This window comes from Panthera pardus, unplaced genomic scaffold (genome assembly GCF_024362965.1).
Source record: "Panthera pardus isolate Hobbes unplaced genomic scaffold, ASM2436296v1 HiC_scaffold_16, whole genome shotgun sequence".
Classification (NCBI taxonomy): Eukaryota; Metazoa; Chordata; class Mammalia; order Carnivora; family Felidae; genus Panthera; species Panthera pardus.
Genome location: NW_026526721.1, coordinates 116,802,187 through 116,829,617, shown reverse-complemented (window position 1 = coordinate 116,829,617; position 27,431 = coordinate 116,802,187). Strand labels below are relative to the sequence as shown.

The window sequence follows — 27,431 nt, the reverse complement described above, 5'->3', positions numbered from 1 at the left end:
TGACATTATAAAAACATGCAGAAAGAAGGTAAAAGAGGACAGTGGGCATTCCAAATCAAGGAGAAGGAAAATAAAACAGTATACAAAAAGATACACACTGAAAAGACTTTTCTTCCTTAAAAATAGACTTTATTATTTCTCACTTATAACTTTTCATGATCCGTTTCCTCCTGGTCAGCCAGGACCCACTGAGTTATTTTCCTCGACAGAAAACCTCAACATGATCTTTCTTCCATCTCAAGTCAGGATTAAAACACGGATTTCACAAAAATGCTAGCTCATGCTGTATTTTCTCATTGTTGCTTATGGTAAGTCATTAGATTTGATGCATTACACAACTATGTTAGATGATGGTTTTCTAATTATGAGTAAAATCTACTTTTTAAGTTAATGATTCCTTGTGAATAAAATAAAAATAATCTGCAAATATGAATTTCAACTTTTTAATAATAATTTAATGTAGACTTAAAAATTCGTAAGTTATTTCTCTTACCATTCAGTAAACAAAACAACCAAATCCTCTTGATTAGCATAATGTTCCATGACTTCTTTCACTAATCTCACTTTTTGGCCCCCTCCAATACTATTAATTCCAGCACCACCTCTCCACTCTTCTCCTTGACCAAGGACCTATAAATGAAATCAACATTTTGTCACTGAGCAAAACTCAAGTTATAGCAGTATCACAGAAGTCATCAGCAACTTGTACAATATTACACAGTATCCACTCTTCAAACATTTCACTAAATCACTAAATCATGATGCTACAGAGAAAAAACACTTGATGCCTAGTTCAGGTCTTGATTCTTCAATGTTATCCACCCCATAAAATGTCATTCCTGATTTTACCATTTCAAAAGTAGAATCTAATCCAAGGAGGTCAAGGGGGTAAGGAGCACAGAAAATATTTCTCATATCTTATTTCTACTTGTTCAGACTAAAGTGAACAAGAAAATACAGAAACTTCCCATAATGCTTTTCAATCTGACAGGAAATCTGTACGATGAACACCAAAGCCAAGTCCAGAAGGGTTTTGGACAGGACTTTTAAGTGATTTTCCTACTGAAGCAAATCAGCTGTTCAAGGAAACACAGAGGGCATCAGGTCAGATGTCACCTTCTTTACTTTATAAAGTTCAAATTTACATTGCCCTCAAAAACTTAATAACAATTCATTAATGCAAGGAATTGCCTAAGCACAATTAACCAGAGCTAAACTTGTAGCTGTTCTCCTCACCGTCTGCCTCAGCCTCAGCAGCTGTCTCCCATATTGTAAGTACACGGAACCACACCTGGCTGTGAGGGAGCAGCAAGTATAGGTTCCCCTCCGCCACACACACACCCTGAATTTTAATTCCATCACAAATTCTGATGTTCCCAAGATAATGATCTTACTAGGAGATTTGTGAAATTAAGGGAGAATGAAATTAAACACAAGAGAAAGGGTAAAATAAATTTAGAGAATAATTTTTTATATCAAGATAGGTAATAGACAAAATGAACTTTATTTCTTTATTTATGTACTATTTTATTTATTTTCCCCATGATAAGGGTACACTTTAATCTCTATCCCCTATTTCCCCCACCCCTCACTCACCTCCCCTCTGGTAACCATCAGTTTGTTCTCTATACTTAAGAGTCTATTTCTTGGTTTGTCTTTCTCTCATTTTTATTTTTCCTTTATTTGTTTTGTTTTTTAAATTCTACATACGAGTGAGATCATATGGTATTTGTCTTTCTCTGACTAACTTATTCCTTTTAGCATTATATTCTCTAGCTCTATGTTGCTGCAAATGGCAAGATTTAATTCTTTTTTATGGATGAATAATATTCCATTATATATAATTACCACACCTTCTTTATCCATTTATCTATCAATGGATACTGGGCTGTTTGGCTACTGTTACAGTTTGGCTACTGTAAATAATGCTTCTATAAACACAGAAGTACATGTATCTCTTTGAATTAGTGTTTTTGTATTTTGGGGGTAAGCGCCCAGTAGTAGTATATTTACTGGGTCGTAGGGTAGTTCTATTTTTAATTTTTTGAGGAACCTTCACAGCGTTTCTCACAGTGGCTATACCAGTTTGCATTCCAAGTTTATATTACAGTTTACCATGCAAGAGGATTCCTTTTTCTCCACATCATCCCCAACACTTAATGTTTTTGATTTTAGCCATTCTGACAGGTGTGAGGTGGTATTTCATTGTGGTTTTGAGCTGCATTTCTTTGATGATTAGTGATGCTGAACATCTTTTCATATGTCTGTTGGTCATCGGTATGTCTCATTTGGAGAAATGTCTGTTCGTGACTTCTGCCAATTTTTTAATTGCATTATTTGTTTTTTGGGTGTTGAGCTGTATCAGTTCTTTATATATTTGAGACACTAACCCTTTATCAGATATATCATTTGCAAATATATTCTCCCGTTCAGTAGGCTGCCTTTTAGTTTTGTTGCTTGTTAGAAAATAAACATTAGCTCCAACTTTGCTAAACATTGAACCAAATAAAAACTCTGCTGGCAAAGTCCATAGGGCTCCCAGCCTCAGATCTTCATCACTGCACTCACTACTCTACTGCAGGTTGGGGACAAGTGCTAACAAGAAAACTCAAAACTGACATGTATCTGGATTCATACTGGGGCTAGTCTAGGAGAATTATTGGTCTGGTAGAACTATTAGTTTTTACCCTAAAAACTGGCCTCCTATGGCCCATGATTTGCTACACTTCCATTCCAAAACCCTCTGGGCTTCTCCAATACTGCACTAATACCAGGCCCAGCCATATCCAAGAGCCTATTCTGTGCAGTGCACTATGCTAAGCTCTATTTTCTATTTTCTTTCCACTCTATCAGTATGTCAAACTTCAGTGTGCATCAGAGTCATGTAGAGGGCCTGTTAAAACACAGACTGCAGAGTTTGTGATTCAGTAGATCTGAAGTCGGGCCTGAGCATCTCCTTTCTAACAATTTCCCAGATGATGCTGATGTTGGTAGTCTGGGGTCCACGCTTTGAGAACTACTGCGTTTCATAACGGGAAAACAGCAAGAATCACTCAAATGGGCTGAGGTCCAAGATTTAACATTTCATAGCCATATACCCTGGGGCAAGTTTTCCTCACCCATAAACCAAGTAATATCTAACATACATGGTTTCAACAGCATACCACATATAAAGTTCCAAACAGTGCCTCACACATAAGGAACATCCCACACCCTCCCCAGTACGAACTCTAATGATCCCTCCTCATTGTATTTCAGTATTATTCGGCATAATTTTACCCTGATTTCTCTGTTACTTCCAAAATGCCTCCCATCAGTACATACTACTATATTTCTCCTCTATCCTAACAAACGTCTAACAGACTTCTCATTTATCCTGTAATAAATATCTGGTTGTTAACACTAGATCTCTTTTCCAGCAGAGTTTAGCCTCTTTACTAGCTGTTTTATATTATCATCCATACCTAGTCTCCTAGGGGTTATGTAAGTGAATACTACCTTCCTTCTACATTACATACTAGAACAGCTCAGTTTTCCCTAAGCGAAACAATCTTTCCTTCTTCTTTTTTGTTAAAGTTGTTTTTTGTTTCTTTGGTTGGCTTTTTGTTTCTTTGTGTGTGTTTTGCTTTTTAGTTTTTGGTTTTTTTGTAAATGTCTTCAGTTTGTTGGTTGGTTTGTTTTCCTACCTGGGATACCTCCCCATCCGCCTCTTATTTGTGGAAAAGACCTGGCTGACAGATCCTCATTTCTATAAAAAAATAAATAAGTAAATAAAAAAGGCAGGCCTTTCACAGCTCAGTTTACTAGTTCTACTAAATTCCCCAGGTTTCCTCTGATCATTTATCAATGAGATATTCCCCTGGAGATCAGTCTTCTAAAAAACACCTTTTATACTTTTAATGTTCTCAAATTCCTCTAAAACAAACAACAAGAAAAGCAACTCTCAATAATGAAACAGAAAAGGTATCTCCTTCACAGCCATGTTTCCCCTTCTCTGTAAACAAAGAAACATACTATGATAGACATACCCATTATAGAAAAAAAATTCTTCTTAGTCATGAAAAAAACTACTGTCAAATCTGCTATGCTGTGCTTGTACATGGCCCCTCAAAAGAAACATAAATATATATAAACATATTTTTCTGTTGTTTCATAGAAGATGTTTATATAAAGCATTAGCAAATATGAAGAAATCATTGTCTAAGTGGCAGAGTATGAATAAGGCCAAAATGTATCCTTAAAACAATCAATTATATACACAAACTCAGTAATTATGTAACCAAATTTCAACTTCCTTGTGTAGACTGCAGATTGTGGCAGTAGGATCGTTGGTATTTTTATGAAAAATGTACTTTAGTCACATATTCTAACATGTCTGCAAATTAAAAGATATACTGTACCTTCACAGTATAATTGAAGTATTTGGCTGACTGCATAAATCGATGGAATCCATCACTTTCTTTTGTTGCTACAGTTATGACTAATAATTTATCTGTAAAGACAGAAGGGACTAACGTAAGATGGTTTTGCAAGAGGTTAAATGCTCCCACTTTACAACCCACTACAGTGATTAGAGTCATTAAACCTACCCGCCTACCTCCTATTCATTTTCGTAATGAAAAGTCTTAGTAGCCACAACAACATATACATCGTCTTCACTGCGTTGTTGTTTATTTAGCAAATAAAGGAACCAAAATCAGGGCTGCCCTAGTAAATACACAGCTTTTAGTCACCATTCTATAATGGACAATTATTTTCAGTCCAACATAAAACCATTTGTCAGTAGGAGGAGGCAGACTTAAGCAATCATTCAAAACATCCATAAAAGCTATTAAGGAGAATGCTTATCAGGAAAAGGCATGCAGAAAAATGTATAAAAGAACAAAGTATATTAGCAAATATCAAAAGTGCTGGGACATTTCTTTTAACCTGAGGACACAGGAGGACTCACGGACTAAAAAAGCAAAAGTCAACATCTTTATAACATTCAATGCATTGAGCTGTACCGTTTGTCACCTGCATGTTGTTACCAATAACACAAAACTCACAAGGTATTAAATGTCTGCTAGGCAATAGGCAATTATTGGAAATAGCACTAATGCATTACAGAATTCAATTAGAAATAATTTCATATAAATCAAAGTAATTTTGCATCAAATTTTAAAAATAATTAAAATAATAAAATATACATAGGTGCAATACACATGAAGAAATAATAAATTCAAACATTCACTAGTCAACTAAAGAAAGGAAAACGTTTCCATAAAGATAAATATCAACGTCCTTAGATTTTTTTCTGGAAAAAGGTATTTCTCACACAATTTTCACCACTATAAGAAATAAATATTCAAGGAAAAATAAGTTATTTTCATAAAGTTGACGGCAGCAAGTAAATATTTTTTAAGAACACTTTTGTAATTATTTTTTTTTAAGGACCAAGTTGTCTTTTTTTTTTTTTTTTTTTTTAGAGAGTGCGCGCACGCAAGCGCACACACACACAAACACACACACTTGCACGCACACGAGCAGGCGAGGAGCAGAGAGAGGAGGATGGAGAATCTGAAGTGGGCTCCATGCTAACAGCAGCGAGCCTGTCGTAGAGTTCGAACTCACAAACCATGAAATCATGACCTGAGCCGAATCAAGAGACAGACACCTAACCGACTGAACCATCTGGGTACCCAATTAACTGCTATTTTTTAAGAAACAAAATTTATACCCAATTAGCTGTTATTTTTTAAGAAACAAAATTTAATTTGTAAAGTTTCAAGCAGGGCTTAACTGATTAAGAAAATATGACATGTTACCATTCACAATAAATTTTAAAATGGAGACTACCAGATTTTATAAGAGTAAAAGAGCATACTTTAAAGTCTCTTTTCTCTGTAATAAAATTACTGTATTTAAAGATACCTTTCTTATCTTAACCTTCTATACATAGGTCATAAGAATTATCTACGAGTTTACATTTTGGTTAGATGGATTTTTACGCTTACCATTTTCAGTATAAAATTAGCAGCAAGGATTTCATCATCCTTAATAGGAAAAGTAATGTTGGCCAGACCACTGAGTAGACAGAAACGTTACACTAATCCAATGACTCAGAAGCCAAATTAAAAATGGGTAGTCTATGTCTGGCAATCTTATGCCAAATAAGGACTCCTATTGTTTCATTATTGTTGCTAATTACAAAAAAAACAAATAGTGAATTAGTAACTTTGTTTTAAAAAAATGTATGATTCATAGCATTACATATAAATTTCTGTTTCCTTTTATCTGCTATTCAGTATCATTACTGTGATAAGAAACAAGTCTTATTTATAATAAATATATAATAAATATATTAGTATATTTATTATATATTAATATATTAATATATAATTTTATATTATAAAATATAGTATATAATAAATATAATAAATATTAATATTGTAAATGTACTCTATAATATTATAGTAATATAATATATAAAATATAATATATAATAAATATATTTATTATAAATAAGATTTATTTCTTATCAGTTCAAAAGTCTAACTTCTTCACCATTTATGAAATTTTCTTGTCAAAAACTTTAACCTAAATTTGATATATACTTAGATTTCACAATTAACCTATAGAATCAGTGACAAAAGGGAAAAAAAATGGAAGGTAAACGGATACAGTATATTAACAGAATTAAGAGACAATTCAACCACATGTAAACCATGAACTTTATTTGGGTCCTGATTTAAAAAACTAACTGCAGAAAAGTATTTCTGAGAAAATTAGGAAAATCTGAACATGAATTGGATATTTGTTGACATTAGAAATTAGTTAATTTTTTATCATGTTAATGGCATTGACTTTTTTAGAGTCCTTATAATTTAGAGACACATACTTAAGTATTTACCCAATGAAATAATATACAGTATTTACAATTTGTTTTAAAATTATCTGAGGTTGATGGGAGGCAATGGAGGAGGAGGATAAAGATTAAACAAGACTGGCCATATGTAATGACTATTAAAAATGGATTCTTTTTGTGTATGTTTGGAAACTCCTACAATTAAAAGAGAGTTCAACTTCATCTACAATCCCTCATTTTCCAATCAAAAAAATTATAGAAAAATATGCAATAGAAAACTTTTAATGGTCTAAATCATCTAAGTAAGAGGAAGGATGAAATAGCAGAAATTCTAACCAAACCATATTGTAATTTAAGCAACTATCGTGAGTACATCACTCAATCCACCCACCACAACCAAAACGATAATATGAGATGATTGAGCAAGGAAATGAGCTTGAATAAAAGGTATCCATCAACAATTACCAAAATCAATCTACAATGGTGTCAAAGAAAAGGCAAATGGAACCTCAACTGTGACCAAATGGAACCTCTGTTGCCACTGTCTGATCCTATTACAAAATAGATTAATACAGTTTGCATGGGCAAGAAACATGTAACACACCTACAGAGTGTGGTAGATTAGAACAACCATTTATCAGTGAAAATCACATCATGGCAAAAAACAAAAACTTCTGTCCTCATCTCTATAATCCCCCAAATGCCTATCATTATAGTAAGATTTAATAAATACTGAAGTGTTTAAATATATAGCACTCTATAAAAATTCAGGTGAATATCAGAAATTCTCCAAAAATCAAGTTGTCAATTTATTTAAAAATGCCAAAATATGCTATATTCTCTCTTATTAATACACTTCTGGGGGCTGTGGGAATGCACTGTTAAAGAGCCATCTTTTGGGGCACCTGGGTGGCTCAGTCGGTTGAGCGTCCAACTTCGGCTCAGGTCATGATCTCACAACTCATGAGTTCGGGCCCCACGTCGGGCTCTGTGCTGACAGTTCAGAGCCTGGAGCCTGCTTCAGATTCTGTGCCTCCCTGTCTCTCTGCCCCAACCCACTCACATTCTGTCTCTTTCTCTCTCAAAAATAAATAAACATTAAAAAAAAAGTTTTTAAAAATAAGAGCTATCTTTTTTCTCCAAATAGTTATTTATAAAGAGCAGAATATATCAATATTTAGTGCAATTTTTGTTTTCAAAGACAAAGCATGAGTTTAAAATAGAAAGTGTTTTGTTAATATATCCTGTTTCCAAATTCTAAAGCAGCACATAAAATTCATCCGAAATTCATTATCTTAATGACAGACATCACATTAAGTAACTCAGCACCAGCCCAGCTGCTTTTGATCCCAATACTGAAGGATAACTCTCCTATCTTTCCAAGAAACTACACAGTCATACCAGTCCTTAATTTTAAATTGGAAAATATCAAGAAAAATAATTCTACAACAGGACCTATGAGTATACTGTTTTCACTCTGCAGCTAACTCATTTTATGACCAGATATGTCCTTCGTCTATAAAGATCAGTGACTCTCACTGATCTACTGAAGGAAGGTATCTTCTTAGTAATGGTTAGCATAGTGCAGGGGCCAGCAAACTATTTCACTGTAAAAGGCCAAATTGTAAATATTTTAGGCTTTGTGGACCACATATAATCTCTGTCATGATTTTTTCTTTTTTTAAAATACTTTTTAAATGTTATATTTATATATAAATATACATATATATAACACATATAACATACATATATGTATGTATTTGTTTTCTGGCTGTCTTTACAAAAACAATGGGCCAAATTTGGCCTAAGAGTCATAGTTTGCCACCGCAGTTGGCCATATGAATCTGAAGACAAATACCTGGGTTCAAATCCCAACTCTACCATTTATTTGTTAGAAGTTGGCCACCTATGTGTGTCTCATCTGTATCTCATCTATAATATGTATGTAAGAATAGCTCCTGCCTGACAGGTTTGCTGTGATAATTAAATTAGTTAATATATGCAAAGTGGCTGACACACTGTAAGGTCTACATATATCTACATATATAGTATCTTCTTATTCCTACTCAATAGATGCATAGATAAGGTGGCCTATATTAGTGAAATCTCGGCAGATTATAACTCCATCTCTTTCTCTACTAGAGTTATACACTCACGAATCTGGTATCTCTTCCAACTCTAGATTTTATGATGCTAGTAATGACTGAAGCACACATACCCAACCTATATAAAAACAGTCTGCTTAAAAGTATTCATTCAAATATTTTAACAAGAAAATGCAGATATGCCCTCTCAAATGTTCACATGTCTCTCCATCTCCAACCAAGCTATAATACTAACTCAAATTATGGTCATCACTAGCCCAGGCTTCTACAATAGCCTCCTAAACCCACTTAACCCACTCTAGTCCTATCTCCACAAAGCAGCCAGAGTGAACTTTTCAAAACACCTAGATATCCAATCATGTCATTCCACTGCTAAACACCCTTAAGTGGCTTTCCATTGCTCTTAAGATGGTGGTCAAGCTCTATCACTTCAATGTAGTCCTTGACTGTGGCCCTCTCCAATATCATTCATTACCTCTCCCTCCTTTGTTCTCTCTGCTCCAACTGCCCAGGACTTTTTTGGTTCTCCAACAATGCTCGCTCCTTCTCACCCAAAGAGAAGAGCGTATGCTACGTCATTATCTAATTCCCCTCTTGACCTCTTGATGGAGTCACTGCCTATTGAAATAAGCCATTTCCTTAGAGAGACCATCCCTGACCACTGCACTGTCTACCTCTCTTTCAGAGAACTTAGCACAAATTGTACATTAACACTCATGATTATTATTTGAGATTAAAGTCTCTCCCCCCCCGTTTGACTCTAAATGTCTAACAAGATGTCTTTTTCTGAACACTACACTCCAGGGTCTATTAGTGTTCAGCACCTAGTAGGTTCTTAATACACATTTGTTGGATGAATAGATTCAGGGATAAGTAATACTACACTTCATGTAGATGTGTGTATAAAGCAACCTGTTTTCAACAAAATCCCTAGATTGTTAGCTTTATTATCTCCAATTCAAAAGTAAAGAAAGTAAGTTTTAAGTAAGTTAAACAATTTGGGGTGCCTGGGTGGCTCAGTCGGTTAAGCATCTGACTTTGGTTCAGGCCATGATCACACAGTTCGTTGAGTTCGAGCCCTGTATCAGGCTCTGTGCTGACAGCACGGAGCCTGCTTGGGATCCTCTGTTCCCCCTCTCTCTGCCCCTCCCCAACTTGCTTGCTCTCTCTCTCTCACTCTCAAAAATAAATAAACTTTAACAAATAAATAAAGTTAAACAACTTCAGTGAAGTCACTCAACAAGTTACTAGTAAAGCCAGGAGTAGAACTTTCGCTATTCCTCAAAGTCCATTTCTTTCCAACGTTTCATGTGGACTTACTTGCTAGAGAGAAGTCAAGAGGCTAGAAGCAAACTTTGAGTTTTATTACATGTGTAGAAACGAGATAACTTGGCAAGCCTGAAACTTCTATCCTTAGACCTGCTTGCAGGTTGGTCCCTGGCTGCCATCTGGAAAACTGAATTTGGGGAAGTTCCTACCATTCCCAGTAAGAATGGATCACTGTGCCTAAATTGCACTAACAATGTACTTATGCTGAACACCTGCTTTCTTTCTAGAAGTTTGGAATTTTGATACAGCACTTGCCTGTATGAACAGTCTCCATTAAAAACCTTGGGCAGTGAGTCCCTAATGAGCTTTCTTAATAAATAACATTTCAATGTGTTGTCACAGCTAGTCGCTGCGGGAATTAAGCAAATTTTGTGTGACTCCACTGGGAAAGGACTGTTGGAAGCTGTATCTGGTTTTCCTGGATTGACCCATGTGCCTTTTTCCTCTGCTGATTTTGCTTAATATTCTTTTACTGTAATAAATCACAGCCATGAGTTTGACTTATATTCTGAATTCTAGGAGTCCTCCTAATGAATGGTTGATTCTGGGGACAGATGGCCTTGAGGATGCCAGACCCAATATGCTTCTAGCTATAGGCAACAACTCTTCATCTGAAAAAGATATTATGAGCCTAATTGGTTATGTATCTGATAAAGGGATAGATATTAGATTCAGGCTTCAGAGGCCAGGCTAGAGAGATATAGAAAAGACTCCAAACACACTCCAGAGAAGTATTTGGTACATAAAGCAATCACAGTATGCTCCTCCACCGACAGTTATTTTATTGTACTGTAAATTGTGATCTCATGAACAAGCTAGCAAAGTCCAATTCCTTTACAGAGGAGGGAACCAAGACCTCAAGAAAAAACAAGGCTTGCCCAGGGTCCTGCAGTTCAGCTAGGTGGTAACCAATCTAGGACTGGAACTCAAGATTCCCAATTACTAAAAACATGGTTGGGGCGCCTGGGTGGCTCAGTCGGTTAAGCGTCCGACTTCGGCTCAGGTCACAATCTCGCGGTCCGTGAGTTCGAGCCCCGCGTCAGGCTCTGGGCTGACAGCTCAGAGCCTGGAGCCTGCTTCAGATTCTGTGTCTCCCTCTCGTTCTGACCCTCCCCCATTCATGCTCTGTCTCTCTCTGTCTCAAAAATAAATAAAAAAAATTAAAAAAAAAAACAAAAACAAAAAACAACATGGTTTTCCTAGGTCTTATTGAACAATCTTGTTGCTTTCTTAAGTACAGGGTCACCCAAACACTATGACAATTAAACGAAAGCCAAGGTATGTAGGTAGCAAGGAAACGAATTTTATTTTGTGGAACTGTTGAAAAAAAATAAAACAAAACGAAGATTCTTCAAGAACAATTAATGCCAAAATTTCAACAAAGAAAAAAACTAAATAAATAGGATGTGTCAAAGAGACATCAAAGGATTCCATTGGGTTTTCATAGGAAATGGAGGAGAAATGAGAATACTAAAAAAAAAAAAAAAAAAGAAAAGAAAAGAAAAAAAAACAAACAAACAAAAACCTCCAACCACTAATGCTGCATAGGGAACAGCTTTACACATCAGCTGAGCGGATGAATGCCTGAGCTTCCACAGACCACTCTGGACCATGCACAGATACACAGAAAATCAGGACATGCGCCATGAGGTAGTGGGAGAAAGGGTAGTATGTAGGGTGACCAACCACTCCAGTCTGCCCAGGACTAAGGTGGTTCCCAGAACACAGGGATTTCAGTTGTAAAACCTGGAAAGTCCTGAGCCAACCAGGACAATGTGGTCACCCTAACAGTATGTGCAGTGGGATTAGAGAAGGTGAATATTGCCAGTTATGTATAAAAAGACGAGATGGCACAAGGAGTCAAACAGTAGGAAGGCAGTAAGTTAAGGATAAACTCTTCTAGAACCAGAAGGTCAATCAACACAAGACATCAAGTGAAGCAGGACCATATTAAGACCTCCAGAGGCCTCAGGCACCTAAAAGGACAAGCCACTGTCCTCCGTGAAGCCCACGCACAGAAAATTACGAGATGTTTGGCATGGTACATTGAGGAAAATTTTGACAAACATGGAGTTTGACCAGCATAGTTAGAGGTCTGGCAATTATTTCATACTTGAATAGTTGAGGGATTGAGAATTTTTCTAGCTGAAAAAAAGATTCAACACCTCCGTTATCTTATCACATTTGAGGAGAAAAAAAAAAAGATTTCTTCTATCTTAAAGAAGATAACTGGATGGGGAAGAATTAATGGAGAGAAGGCAGATTTTATATCAATATTGTTTTAGCCCATTCAGGCTGCTATAACAAAATACGATGGACTCGGTATCCTATAAACAACAGAAATTTATTTCTCACAGTTCTGGAGGCTAAAATCCAAGATTACCCCACGAGCATGGCCATACTGTGGTGAGGGCTCTCCTCTTGGATCACAGCCAGCACCTTCTCCTGTGTCCTGTCGTGCTGAAAGGAGCGGGGGTCTTTTTGGAGCCTCTCTTATTAGAGCATTAACCATATTCATGAGGTCTCTACCCTCGTGACTTAACCACTTCCCAAAGGCCCCACCTTCTAATACCATCACCTTTGGGAGCTAAGTCTTCCACATATGCATATGGGGGAGGGAATGGGACACAAACATTCAGACCATAGCAAATATGAAGTATGATTAAGAGCATCCAGAATGAATGGACTGTCCTGGAAAAGCAGTGTTTTCTATCTTTACAAACATTAATACAAGGAGTGTAAGTCCACTTGCCAGGATTTAGACTCGGAGGACACACCTGATCCAGTTGAAATATGATATTTACACCTTGGATATAATTTTAATGTCAAAGGGAAAAGGTACTGCCCCCTTCACAGACAGAACAGATTTTAATCTGTAGAATCCCAAGGGTTCAAAGGTTACAGCAACCTCCAAAATAGAAAGATGTACCAATAATTAAAACCTCCTTTGAGTAGGATGGGATAACCCATCTGCTAGCCAAATGCTTTAACAGAGACTATAAATTGCCTGCCAGAAATCTGGTCCCAAGGTTATGTAGTTTGTTCAAACAAATTTGATTTATTGCTGTTTATTCCATATCTTACATAGGCACTAAAAATATTTCCAGACTTATAAGCAAAGAAATCAATAGTAAAGTTAACAACCAGTACAAAACAGCAGAGGCTGAGAGGATATATTTCTGCTAATTCACCTACAAATGAAAAGAAGAGGTACCCTAGGGCAGAGACCAACTTGAGATGGACTTGCAGCCAAGCAAGCCCTGTGCTAAGAGAAAGTTGTAAGGAGGAAGTGCCTGAATCAAAATATCTTTTCTCCTCCAAAATGGAAAAAGAATCTTGCTGAAGTCTGCCTAACCTAAAGGAATAAAAATAACTGGCACGCAAAATTAAAAGCAAGCCTGATAAAGTGTGGAGTGCCTGAAATGGAAAGTCTTAACTTTATTCATCATCTTCAAGTATAAACATTTGCTTCTTCTACTCTACACTGCCATGAACACATTATAAATTCATTCTTTAAAAGAGGGTATTTTCCATCGTATCCATCTTGCACAAAATGAGTACAATTAATCCGAGCAGCAGCCCATTCTCACACTGTCTGCAAAGTTTTACAGCATGTATTCCTCCCCCAACAACACACTACTTCTCCACATCGTTCAACAAATTGAACTTGCCATGTAAGAGGTTACTAAAAAGTTGAATCAGTATATTTAGACCTTGGGGAACATAAAATTAAGTGTAGATGAATTGATTTCTACAACTATGGATATTTTCTTCTATGGAAGAAGACTCAAAAAAAAAAAGAGCCTCATTGTTTAATTTGTGTTGTAAACTGTCATAAACTTTCATCTTTACATAAGAGAAATGTCCTATTTTTTGGAAACCATGTCTGAGAAAACATAAAAAACATTCTAGCATTCACTGTGCCAAGTTAGAGTTTTAAAACATATACACGTGACTGATTTTTCCCTCCCCAGCCACTCAAATTAGTAATTTAATTTTTTGGACTAGGTGATAAAATAGGAAGTGATATGCCTTCCCAGACCTTTCTCCCAGACCTCTACGTAACTTTCCCTCAGGAGATATCAATAATGTTGTTCTTATGGATGCTTCAAAAGATGTCAATGTAAGGGTGCCTGGGTGGCTCAGTCAGTAGGGCGTCCAACTTCGGCTCAGGTCATGATCTCACAGTTCATGAGTTCGAGCCCTGCGTCAGGCTCTGTGCTGACAGCTCAGAGCCTGGAGCCTGCTTCAGATTCTGTGTCTCCCTCTCTCTCTGCCCCTCCCCTGCTCAATCTCTCTCAAAAAATGAATAAACGTTAAATTTTTTTTTTAAATGTCAATGTATATGTTAGCAAATACTTTATATTCTACACTTTAATTTTGCATAGTTTAAATTTTTTATTATTCAATTTATTTAAAAAAATTTTTTTTTAAAGCAAAGAAAACTTCACCTATTTCTCCTACTCCTCCATCTCTGACCTCTGGCAACCACCAATTTGTCTACATCTATGAGTTTGGTTTATATATATTTAGTATGTTGCCTTTTCATTTTGTTGGTAGTTTCCTTTGCTATAAAGAAGCTTTTAAATTTGATGTAGTAAAACATGTTGTTTTTGATGCTTTTCTTTTTGCTTTTGTTTATTTTATTTTTGCTTTTGATGCTTTTACTTTTGGTGTCAGATTCAAAAAATAATTGCCAAGAACTATGTCAGGAGCTTACCACCTATGTTTTCCTCTAGGAGTTCTATAGTTCAAGCCTTACTTTCAAGACTTTAATCCATTTTGAGTCAACTCTGGTAACCCATGGTATAAGATGGTGGTCCAGTTTCGTTCTTTTGCATGTGGATGTCCAGTTTTCCCACAACAATTGATGGAAGAGACTGTCCCTTCCTCACTGTATATTCTCGGCTCCTTTATGATAAATTAATTGACCATAGGTATACAGGTTTATTTCTGGGGTCTCTATTCTGTTCCACTGATCTATGCATCTGTGTTTATGCCAAGATCATACTATTTTAATTACTACAGCTTTATAATATAATTTGAAATTATGGAACATGATACCTCCAGCCTTCTTCTATCTCAAGTTTGCTTTGGCTATTCAGGGTCTTTTATGGTTCCATACAAATTCTAGGATTGTTTGCTCTATTTCTGTGAAAAATGCCACTGGAATTTTGATAGGATTGCACTGAATTTGTAGATTGCTTTGGGTAGTATGAACATTTTAACAATATTAATTCTTCCAATGCATGAGCACAGAATATCTTTCCATTTATCTGTGTCTTCTTTAATCTTCATTAATGTCTTACAGTTTTCAATATACAGATCTTTTACTCCCTTAATTAAATTTATTCCTAGGTATTTTATTATCTTTGATGCAACTGTAAATGGGATTGCTTTCTTAATTTCTCTTTCTCATAGTTCACTAGTATATAGAAACACAATAGAATCAGTATGGAACTGTTAGTTCTAACAGTTTTTTTCATGGTATCTTGGTTTTCTATATACACCATGTCACTGGCAAATAGTAACAGTTTTACTTCTTCCTTTCCAATTTGAATGCTACAATGTACATGGGGGTGCATATATACCTTTTTGAATTAGTGTTTTCATTTCTCTTGCTAGGACTACCAATACTATATTGAACAAAATCGGCAAGAGTGGGCACCCTCGTCTTACTCCAGATCTTAGAGCAATAGCTTTCAGCTTTTTACACTGACTATGATGTTAGCTGTAGGCTTACCATATATAGCCTTTATTATGTTGAGGCATGTTCCCTCTATACCCACTTCGTGGTGTGCTTTTATCATATGGATAAAATGTATATTGAATTTTGTCAAATGCTTTTTCAGCATCTATTGAGATGATATATGACTATTACACTTCATTTTATACATGTGGTATATAACATTGATTTGTGTATGTTGAACATTCTTTCATCCCTGGAATAAATCCCACTTGATTGTGGTGTATGATGCTTTTAATGTATTGCTGGATTTGATTTGCTAATATCTGCTCACGTTTGCATCTATGTTCGCTAGGGATATTGGCCTGTAATTTTCTTTCCTTGTAGTATCCTTCTCTGGTTTTGCTATAAGGGTAATGATGGGCCTCATACAATAAGTTTGGAGGAGTTCTCTCCTCGTCTATTCTTTGGGAAAGTGTGAGGACTGATACTAATTCTTCTTTGAATGTTTGGTACAACTGACCAGTGAAGCCTGGTCCTGGACCGGGTTTTTGATTCCTGATTCAGTCTCCTTACTAGTAATCAGTCTGTTCAGATTTTCTATTTCTTCATAGTCTAGTGGTAGTAGGCTGTATGTTTCAAAGAATTTATTCATTTTTCCATTTGTCCAATTTGTTAAGAAATAATTGATCATAATAGAGTTTATGATCCTTTGTATTTCTCTGAGGTCAGTTGTCACTTTGATTTCTGATTTGATTAGAACCCTCATTTTTACCTTTTTATTTTTTATGACTCTAGGTTTGTCGACTTTATCTTTTCAAAGAACCAGCTCTTAGTTTGATCTTTCCTATTATCTTTTTAGTCTCTATTTCATTTATTTCTGCTCTAATCTTTGTTACTTCTTTCCTTCTACTTTAGATCTCATTTGTTCTTCTTTTTTCTAGTTCCTTGAGGTATAAAATCAGTTGTTTGAGGCTTTTATTGTTTCTTGAGGTAGGCATTTATTGCCATGAACTTCTCTTACAACTGCTTTGGCTGCATCTTATAAATTTTAGTATGTTACATTTCCATTTTCATTTGTCTCGAGGTATTTTTTTATTTCTCTTTTGATTTCTTCTTTGGTCCATTTGGTTGTTCAATCTCCACAGACTTGTGAATCTTCCAGTTTTCTTCATGTAATTGATTTCTAGATTCATACCACTGCCGTCAAAAAAGGTGCTTGATATGTTTCAATCCTCTTAAATTTATTAAGATTTGTTCTGTGGCCTAACATGTGATCTATCTCAGAAAAGGTTCCAGGTGCTGTTGACAGGAAGGCATATTCTGTTCCTTTTAGGTGGAATGTTCTGTTAAGTATATCTAGTCTAATATCTGTTAAGTCTATCTGGTCTAATGTGTCATTTAAGGTTAATGTTTTCTTATTAATTTTCTGTATTGATGTAAGTGGGATATTAACATCACCCACTATTATTTATTGCTGTCTATTTCTCCCTTTAGATCCATTAGTATCTGCTTTATATATTTATTTATATGCTGGGTACATATTTACAAATGTTATTTCCTCTTCCTGGAGAGCCCTTTAACACTATGTAATGTCCTTCTTTGTCTCTTATTACAGTCTTTGTTTTAAAGTCCATTTTGTCTGATAGAAGTATAGCTACTCCAGCTTTCCTTTGGGTTTCATTTGCAAGGAGTATCTTTTTCTATTGCTCCACTTGCAATCTGTGTGTATCCTTACATCTAAAGTGAGTCTCTCATAGGCAGCACACAAATGGGTCTTGTTTTTTTTCATTCAGCCCACTCCATGTCTTTTGATTGGAAAATTTTGTTCATTGATATTTAAAGTAATTATTGGTAGGTATGTGTTTATTGCCATTTTGCTAACAGTTTTCTGGCTATGTTGTAGTTCAAAAAATTTTTGCACCTCTTTCTAAAATCTACATATCTGTAAGGTATTTTCAGATGTAATCCAGCTACACTGTATTCCATCATAGAGATAAACCACAATTTAACTAAACACCATGCTACTGACAGGTATTTACACTGTTTCCAACCCAATGGTGTACTAAAAAATAATCTGTAATGGATAATGATATATATAAATATTTCTTACATATAAGATTGTATCTTTAGAATAAATCTGAAGTCGAATTTCTGGGTCAAACATTTTCCTCCCATTTGCCATTTACCCTTTGACTTTGTTTTGATTGCATGAGCCTTACCAGGCAGAATTTCCTTTTATATAGCAGTATTTTTATCAGCCATTAACTCTTATGTCCTCTAGGTTTTAGAAAGGCCTTCTACCTGCTACAGTTATACAACAAATCTTTCTTATTTTCTTTTACTACTTTCATAGTTGCATTTTTTTTCCACATTTCTTTCTTTTATCATATGGCTCATGTTGAACAAATGAAATGCTGAACGTGCTGAGATTTTCTCTCATATCATTCCAAACAAGAAAGTCCTTAGGTTCCATTCTGAATTATTAAAACTTATGATGAATTAAGACAATTATGCTTTAGGAAAAATATTACCTATCTCAACTATGACAGGAAAGTGACATGTGATTGCTCTGAAGACTTAAACCAAAGAGGAGTTTCTACGTCTCCAAATATACAAATCCCAAAACACTAACAATAACAGGAAGATAATACTATTCCATAAAGGCTTTTTCTAAGTAAAATTGGCTTTCTGACACTATTTTCCTTGGATATAAAGCTCCATAGAGAAGGTTCTCTATGTGCTCCCATCTGCCACACTGACAAAAATTCACCTAAGGTGTAATTATCTCTGTCCCAATCAGCTCCCTATTGCCTAAGTGCCTGATTTTCCTTCCTTCTTATTTCTTCTCTCAATTTTGAATAGTGACTTCCTTGAATTTTGAACCAAGCCATATGTTAAAAGACACACATGGATGATTCAGACAAGTCATTGTTGGGTAAGTCTGGCCTGTGTCTGATTAATCCCACAACCTTGAGAAAGCCATACTCCAGGTAAGGCCTCAGTCACACCAGTCATGGTGCATCAGAACCTCTGTACTACATTCCCAGATCTAAGCAAATTCCAAGGGGGAGAGGGGGATGGTGTGGTGTGGGTAAGTATGCACCTCAACATGGGGCTTAGAAGGCTTGAAGGACCACTGCAAAGAAAGCCTACCCAATTGAATGTTTACCTTATTTCATGTACAACAATATAAAATCCCAAACATACTCACTTTTTTTAAGTTTTGTGCCCATGATAATATGTATGATAAGTCAGTTTTAGCAGGGAGCCAAAAGTATTTCTGAGTATGTGCTTATATTCTCAGTGATTGAAGCACAGTTTTATGCAAGTTCAAAGTTGGGGGAAAGTCCAAGAGATTGAAATCACATTGTAAACACATATATATGATTAAAATAAGCCCTCATAAACAGCAAGATATTAAAGTCTTTGATTTCAATCCATTATCATTCAGACAATGAAGTCAAAAAGATGTATAATGTATAAATCACCTGTCTTCAAGTAAAATATTTAATTGGATACACAACACACAGTAGACACCTTCTGCTGACCTTAATGATTTGTGTGATAACCAACCCCTCTAAACACCACCCCTGAGGCCATTTAATCTTGTTCCAGGAGCTCACACTAACCTATTCTCAGTCCTCTGTTCTTCCAATTCCAAGCTCTTTTGTAGAGATGTATTCCTTTCTTAATAACTGGGTTTCTTGTCCTTTTTCCATCAGGGGTCAGATCCCTATTATGACATATCATTTCAACAGATGATCAGAATTTGATTTTGTACCCTTTTATTTAATTTTAGTTCCTGTCAAAATATTCCAGTCTGAGAGCTGGTACCCCAAATTCTCACCACCCAGAAAAGGCCATATGTACTACCTTAATCTTTGCATGGCTTACCATTCTCAAGATCTGCCTAATGCTAACATTCAACTTCCAAGTTCTCTGCTAACCATCTATTTTCCAAAATCTACTCAACAAGAAAGTCTTTGACAGATTTCTATTCCCTTTAGTATTCTTTATCTTGAGACACATTTCCTGGTTTCTGATACATTTCAGAGAAATGTTTTTGTTTTCTCATTCTTGGAACCTTCTACCTCTGGTCCTCCTATAACCAGTTTAGTTTCCCTCCACCCCTGGGGATCACTGAGCCCTGAAGATCCGACTGGATCCTTAATCCAGACACTCTCAATTAGATCCATCATGCCAATGTCCTTGTCCCGTGGTTTTCAAACATTAGCATGCATCAGAAAAACCCAAGTCTTATTAAAACAAAAATTTCCAAACCCACCCCCAGAATTTTTGATTTGGTACACCTTGGGAAAGGCTCGGGAATAATTTCTGAGCACCAGGGGATGGTAATCATGCTGAAGAAGTATGCCAATGAATATACATACTTAGGTCTATTTACAGATTATAGCCCAATGAGGAGGTTAAACAATGAAGGAAGAGATCAAGAGTAGTTGGGAGTATTCCCACATAAGAAAAAAATTTAGGTGGGCCTCAAAGATGAGATAAGACTGTTATCATGGAGTTTACACACATGTGGTGGATGAAAACGAAACAAAATATTTTCATCTAACTTACATGGCTAAAGAGAAGGGCGGGGGAGAATAGGGAGTCTTGAATATGCTACAGTTTGGGATAGCAGAACCAAGTTTCACTGAGAGGGTAACATGAAGCATAGGAAGTGAGTTAGCCATGCAGACACCTCAGGAAAAGCTTTCCAGTAAAAGGAAACAATAAATGCAAAGAACCTGGCTGAGCTGGGTCCAGTCCTCATATGTCCTCAGGGGAGGAGGAGAGGACACCAAAATCACCAGAAAGGGCAAAAAAGCCTAAGCAAGAGAAAAAATGAGATGAGTTCATAAGTCAGAGTGAAGAGATTGTGTAGGGCTTAGTGGGTCATTGTAAAGATTTGCCTTTTGCTCCAAATGCAATGGGAAGCTATCAGAGGATTTTGAGTGAAAGGATGATGTAACAGTTGCTAAATGGTACCTCTACTATTACTACTATTCCTATTATTAGTACTACTAATCACTTCTGTTAAAAACAGTGTCTACTATGTAGATACTATTAACTAGTATAATCCAAGTACTACAGTGTGATATAATGATCTATCAGAAATACATATTTGGTCATTCAAACAACTAAAACATATTTCTCAGATATATTTCGCCTTCATCTACACATCCTAAAAATGCCTCCGAGCCATAAAAGTGAAATGGGATTCTTACTATTAATGAAGGTGACTTTTTGGACCTCACCCAGGGTAGGGATTTGTTACCAGGGAGACAAACCATGTGATTAGAGGGTTTGAACTGTCAGCTGAACTCTGGGGAGGGAAGAGGGGCTGGAGGTTAAGTCACACAATGGCCAATAACTTAGTCAATCATGAGAATGCAATGAAGCTTCCATAAAAATCCAAGAGGACTGGGTTCAAAGAGCCAACAGGTTGTAAACACATGGAGATTAGGGAGAATGACAGGCCTGAAGAGGGCATGGAAGCTCTGTGCCCTCTCCCTATACCTTGCCTTAGCATCTCCTCATCTGATTGTTGATACATATCCTTTACTATGTCTTCTAAGAAACTCATATAAGCAATAAGTGTTTCCCTGAATTCAGTGAGCCACTCTGGCAAATTAAAAGAACCTAAGGAGGAGTTCATTGGGACCCCCAGTCTGTAGCCATTTGGTCAGAAGTACATGTAATAGCCTGGGGCTTGCAACTGGTGTCTGAAGTGAGGTGTGGGAAGCAGTCTTATAAGACTGAGCCCTTAACCTGTGGAATCTGACGCTATCTTGAGAATACACGGTGTCAGCTGGTATTTGAGAATTGCTTGTGTGTTATGGTGGGGGCAGGGGTAACCACCCCATTGGAACTGGGTCCAGAAACACCAAAAAATAGAGTTATTCCAATGTTTCAATTAAATATGTTGCCCAATATCAAACAGACTATAAATGGCAGGACCTGGATTTTAACTCAGGCAATCTGGCTCTCAAGTCTGTGCTTATGACTGCTATACAATACTGTCTCCTGTAATTGGACTGAAGTTTTAACAGGATTACTCTGGTTGCTATGACTGAAAGAAGTCAAGGATAAAATCAGGAAGCCTGAGTGGCAGAGTGTTTACAATAATAATCTAGGGTAGAGGCCATGGTGATATGGAACAATGAATAGCAGTAAAGAAGGCAAAAAGTATTCAGTCTGGATATGTTCTGAAGACAGATTAAACAAGACTGACTGACAGATTAAATGTGAAATTTAAGAGAAGGAGGGAAGAAGAACTCCAGATTATTTAAGAAGACTAACTTTAAAAGATTAGCCTGCTGTACGGGTAAAGTGGTTAAGAAAATGTTTAAATTAAAAGTATTTACTACAACCTTCTAGATGATAAAAATGCCACATACCCTATCCTGAAGGGGATACAGTCCCTGTAACTTCTCTGGTACTTGTTTGCTTGTAAAGGACTTATAGATACCAACTATCAGGCAACCTAAATGTAGATTAAGTGTTCTATTATAATGCACAGAACAGGATAGTGACCGAGTTCATCCTAAAATGTGAAGCTTTTCTGTACTCTGTAATATTTTGTTTACATTTGTATTGGTTTCAGGCAGAAATAAGTATGTAGAGGTTTTCTTTTTAAAGAAAAACTTATTTGTAGAATAAGTAAGGCATAATTGCACATTTCTACGTAAATGTCATCACTTTGAGTCATTAGTAAGAAATGTGTTACAAGGATTAGAACACGTACATTGAAAAGTAACTTGGGAAAAGAAACATCAACTGTTGGCAAAGAGCATTGTTAAGAGGATGGTCACTGTGAAAAAGTTGATCTCTCCCTCCCTCTCTCTTTCCCTGCCTCTTGTACAGTCATATACTATTAATACCTAGCTGCAAGACATCAGAAATGAATGGTTCACCAACTGGTTCTTCAAAAAGAACAAAAACATAGCAAGGCATTAAGCAGTCATAAGCAAGATGCATATTTAAAGCAGATGTTTATAAAACAGCTCTCCTTTGAATGCAGTCTAATCTTATCAGTATCAGTCCCTACAGGGCCAGGATGCTCCTGTATACTGGGTCAGGTTGTATCTGAAGGAGTCAGCATTTCAGTCAGAGAACTTGTGTAATAGGAATAAAGACACCCTGGTTGTAAAGCTTGGCCAGTGTCCATGGGAACCACTGATGTGAGGAATCCCCAGAATTCCAAGCTCTCAAGATGCCTTTACACTCCAGAGTCAAACAAAGAGACATTCCCACTGCTAAAAGGGTTCCTGGCATTACTCATCAAGGCACAGCTCCCTAGTGAAGTCTGATTTCACTGTGACCTACAAGCAGCAGTAAGCATTCAGTAGTTCGTAGGATGGATGATTTGTCCAGCACTCTTCACTCACTCTTTTTTTTTTTTTTTAACTTTTTTTTTTTTAAATTGACATCCCAATTAGTTAGCATATAGTGCAACAATGATTTCAGGAGTAGATCCTTAGTGCCCCTTACCCATTTAGCGCCCCCCCCACAACCCCTCCTGTAACCCCCTGTTTGTTCTCCATATTTAAGAGTCTCTTATGTTTTGTCCCCCTCCCTGTTTTTATATTATTTTTGTTTCCTTTCCCTTACGTTCGTCTGTTTTGTCTCTTAAAGTCCTCACATGAGTTAAGTCATATGATATTTGTCTTACTCTGACTGACTAATTTCACTTAGCATAATACCCTCCAGTTCCATCCACATAGTTGCAAATGGCAAGATTTCATTCTTTTTGATTGCTGAGTTATACTCCGTTGTATATATGTACCACATCTTCTTTATCCATTCATCTATTGATGGACATTTGGGCTCTTTCCATACTTTGGCTATTGTTGATAGTGCTGCTATAAGCATGGGGGTGCATGTGTCCCTTCGAAACAGCACACCTGTATCCCTTGGACAAATGCCTTATAGTGCAATTGCTGGGTCGTAGGGTAGTTCTATTTTTGAGGAATCTCCATACTGTTTTCCAGAGTGGCGGCACCAGCTTGCATTCCCAATCACTCTTAATTCCAGAATTTCTCAAAGTAAAGAAAACTCACTACACTATTGAGGTGTCATTTTTCAGAAATACAAAACATGGCTTAAAATAAGACGAGAAAATATTTCTCAAATTCACAAATTACCGTTAGCATTTTTAATCGTTGAGCATTCCAGTCAGTTACACCATGGAGTCTGGGATCTTCCTCTAAACGCTTAACAAAAATCATTCTATAAAACACTATAATAAAGCAGAGGACAACAAGTGTAATCTCTTCCTGATGTGTCATGATCATTCCTTACTATACTTTCCAGTGACACAGGAATTCCCCAAAACACATCTAATTCTATACAGCTATTTATCCCCTTGATAAGTTCTTCACATTCTGTTTTTTACCTTTAACTTCTTGATCTCCATTTTGATGTCTGAATGTCAATATGCCTGCTTCTATCAACAACACAGTATGTTTCTACAGTTATTGCCCTCTTATAATTTTTATAATGTATTATGTGCCGAGAGGTAGAAAACTCATTTGTTCATACCACGTACTGAATAAAGTCAGTAAATGGTTTTCCTATCTCCAACTATAAATAACATAGAGAGAGAGCTGGGTGTTTAGATAAACTATGTCCAAAAAGAAAAGTACAAAGTTAACTACATTAAAATAGATACTATTTTGCATCTTACTTAAACTGTATAAACTCATCAAATGCAGTTTTACAAAATAATATCTAACATTAGGGAGGTTCTAGTTTGTAATGGAAAAAAAAAGTTATCCTGACCTAAAACATACTCAGGCTGAGGCAGTGAAAAATATCTCGGGCTTCCATGGTATTTGGTGAAAATTTGTGATGTTCTGATAATTATCAGAATGGCATGGAAACAAATTCAAAACTCCTTCTGGAGAAAAAAAAAACACACAATCATACATGCACACACCCTAGCTAAAAACTCTGCTGCCAAAATAAAACAAGCGGTATTTGAAGAGAGGAAAATCCTCTCACCTCCATACTCTTCTTCCTTGGGGATAGTAATTTTGGACCCTGCACGCATAATACAAAAACGTAAAGAGCTTTAAAAACAAAAACAAAACCTTATGCCCCAGACCCACCTCAGACCAATTAATCATTCAGAATCTCTGGATTATTCTTATGTGCCTTTTCAGAGAAGTAGATCACTGCGGTCAGAGAGAAACCCTTGTGCACCAAAGGAGGACTACACAGTCAGAGGTACTTGGAAATCTCAGCCTGTGATAGGGGAAAAGAGTCCCAGCCTCAGCAGAAGTTTATATTCCTCACGGACTCCATTCCACCTTTGAGCCCTGCAAATAATCCTCAATGGTTTTCATTCTCCCAACAGTTATTGATGGTTCTCTATGAACTAGGCACTATGTGCTAAATGTTAGAGATCTAAGCAAACACCAGACTTTAGGACAATGTAAACTTTAGGAGCTGTATCCCTAACTTCTAGTTGACACCCAGTAGTCACTCAGTAAATATTCTTGGAAGAATCAATCAGTGCCTTCATGGATTTTACACTATCATAGGGAGTGGGGATGGGAGCGGGGTGAGAGACAGTAAGCAAATAATTCAATAACTAAGTACAAGTGGATATTGCTGTAAATGCTAAGAATGAATTCAAAGCAAGAAGGAGATGAGAGATTTTAAATTGGGGGGTTAGGGAAGAACTCAGAGGAATTCACTCTAAAACTGAGCCATGGAGAAAAGATGAAATCAGGTGAAAAAATGTGCCGTGTGTATAGGGAGTCAGATTGAATATAATCCCAGGGACCCCCTCTTTGCCAGCTATTCTAGATTTCTTCATTTCTGTCCCTAGACAGAGGATTTGTAACAATGTCCTTCTACTGCATGGTTTACTAAATGTTCCTCTCAGAAAAGCAATTACCAAGTTACAATTTAACACAATAAGAAAACAGCCCTTTGAAAGTAACTGTAAATAAACCACAACTGAACTACTATCTACTACTATTAAATTTCCTTCATTAAAAGAAACTAATTTTTTTCTAAACACATTTTTGTCACCTTAAATCAATGTGTGTTTGGTATTTTCTTTTTTTCAGTAAATGGAAAATTATGTAATCCAACAAGTTTCCTTGTTTGATTCAATTAGCAGAAAAGTTTAGTGCCAACTTCACTGTCCAGCTGTATCAAACTATTCCCTCCAGATATTTGTCTCCATTGTTTTTTTTCTCCTCTCGTTGCTTATTCATTTTTGGTGTCTGTTTTCCAGTTTTTCTCCCTCCATTTCCTTCTGAAAACTAACGGTGGCACATATCAGAAGCACTGGGGGCCTTTTTCCAACTACAGGGTAGCTGCATGTTTTATGCAAAGGATGGTCAGTGAAAATGCTACAAAATTCAAACCTCTCATACTACCCAATTAATTTTCCCATTGAACTAAATGGAAAGGGAAGTATTTCCCAAGTACACAAATCTCCCGGTGCTTGCTTTTAAACAGATGAAGCATGATAAATAACAAACACTTGAAAGATGAATTCAAATAAAGCTTTTTAATTAATATATTGCACCAAACCCTAAGAGAAAGGAACCATCAGCACATTCCGATCTCTTGTCAAACCAAACACACTGATGCCTTGGTGCAAACCACAGCTGACTCTGCAGGAGCACTGACTGATCTTACAGTCATGAAGCCAGAGACCCACCCCCCACCCCCCCCCCGCCCCCAAATTTGTTCCCATCTTCCTTGCTTTAGTTATATGGCAATTTCTATAAACTTAAAAATCTGCTTCAAGCTGCCCTGCAATTTTTCAGCACTTGAACGATCATTTTTGTGGAATGCTCCCTCCCAAACTTAGTGAAAACAGTTCAGTGAATCACAGCAGCTGTTTTGGACTTCTTCCTAGAGTTTAACACTCTGACTTCCCTTGCAAAATTTCTGTAGTAGCAGGCCTGCTTTTCAGTACCAGCACCTTACTGAATAAACGTTTGGAGAGCAACCTTAGAGACACAAAAAAAAAGACTATAAATTTTAATCACGGTGATTATTCAAATAACTATATAAAATAGTTACCAAAGTTCCTTAAAGAAGTTCCAATCCATGCAAACAAAAGTGAGAAATACATGGCACCTAGACTATATTACTAACATAAATTCAGGCAAATTTAAACTTTTTTTCTAGTTTTATTAAGAAATGACTGACCTACATCACTGTGTACGTTTAAGGTATACAGCATGACAGTTTGATTTACATATCCAGTAGTTGCCCCTTATTGGTGGGGGATAAGTTCCAAGACTCCCAGTAGATGCCTGAACCTGGGGACAAATTTAAACTTTTAACATGAAAAACTTCAGCCCCTCTGTTCTGCTCACATTCCCCACCCAATCTATCTGCAAATTCTATCAGCACTGCAGAATTCAGCCTTACCAACACCACCATCTGTGACTGGCCTAAATCTGGGCACCATCATCTCTTCCCT

General features: G+C 36.5%; 1 protein-coding gene across 2 annotated transcripts in view; it reads right to left on the bottom strand.

Moving 5' to 3' along the window:
• The window catches only part of PLOD2 (procollagen-lysine,2-oxoglutarate 5-dioxygenase 2), a 100,813-nt gene that overhangs the window by 54,476 nt on the left and 18,906 nt on the right, over positions 1–27,431 (bottom strand). For both annotated transcript variants that reach the window (XM_019438871.2, XM_019438854.2), the window contains exons 2-3: positions 4,401–4,492; positions 494–630 (exon numbers count right to left, since the gene is read on the bottom strand). In XM_019438871.2, the coding sequence (XP_019294416.1) occupies positions 494–630; positions 4,401–4,492 (229 nt within the window). The remainder of the gene's footprint in view (positions 1–493; positions 631–4,400; positions 4,493–27,431) is intronic.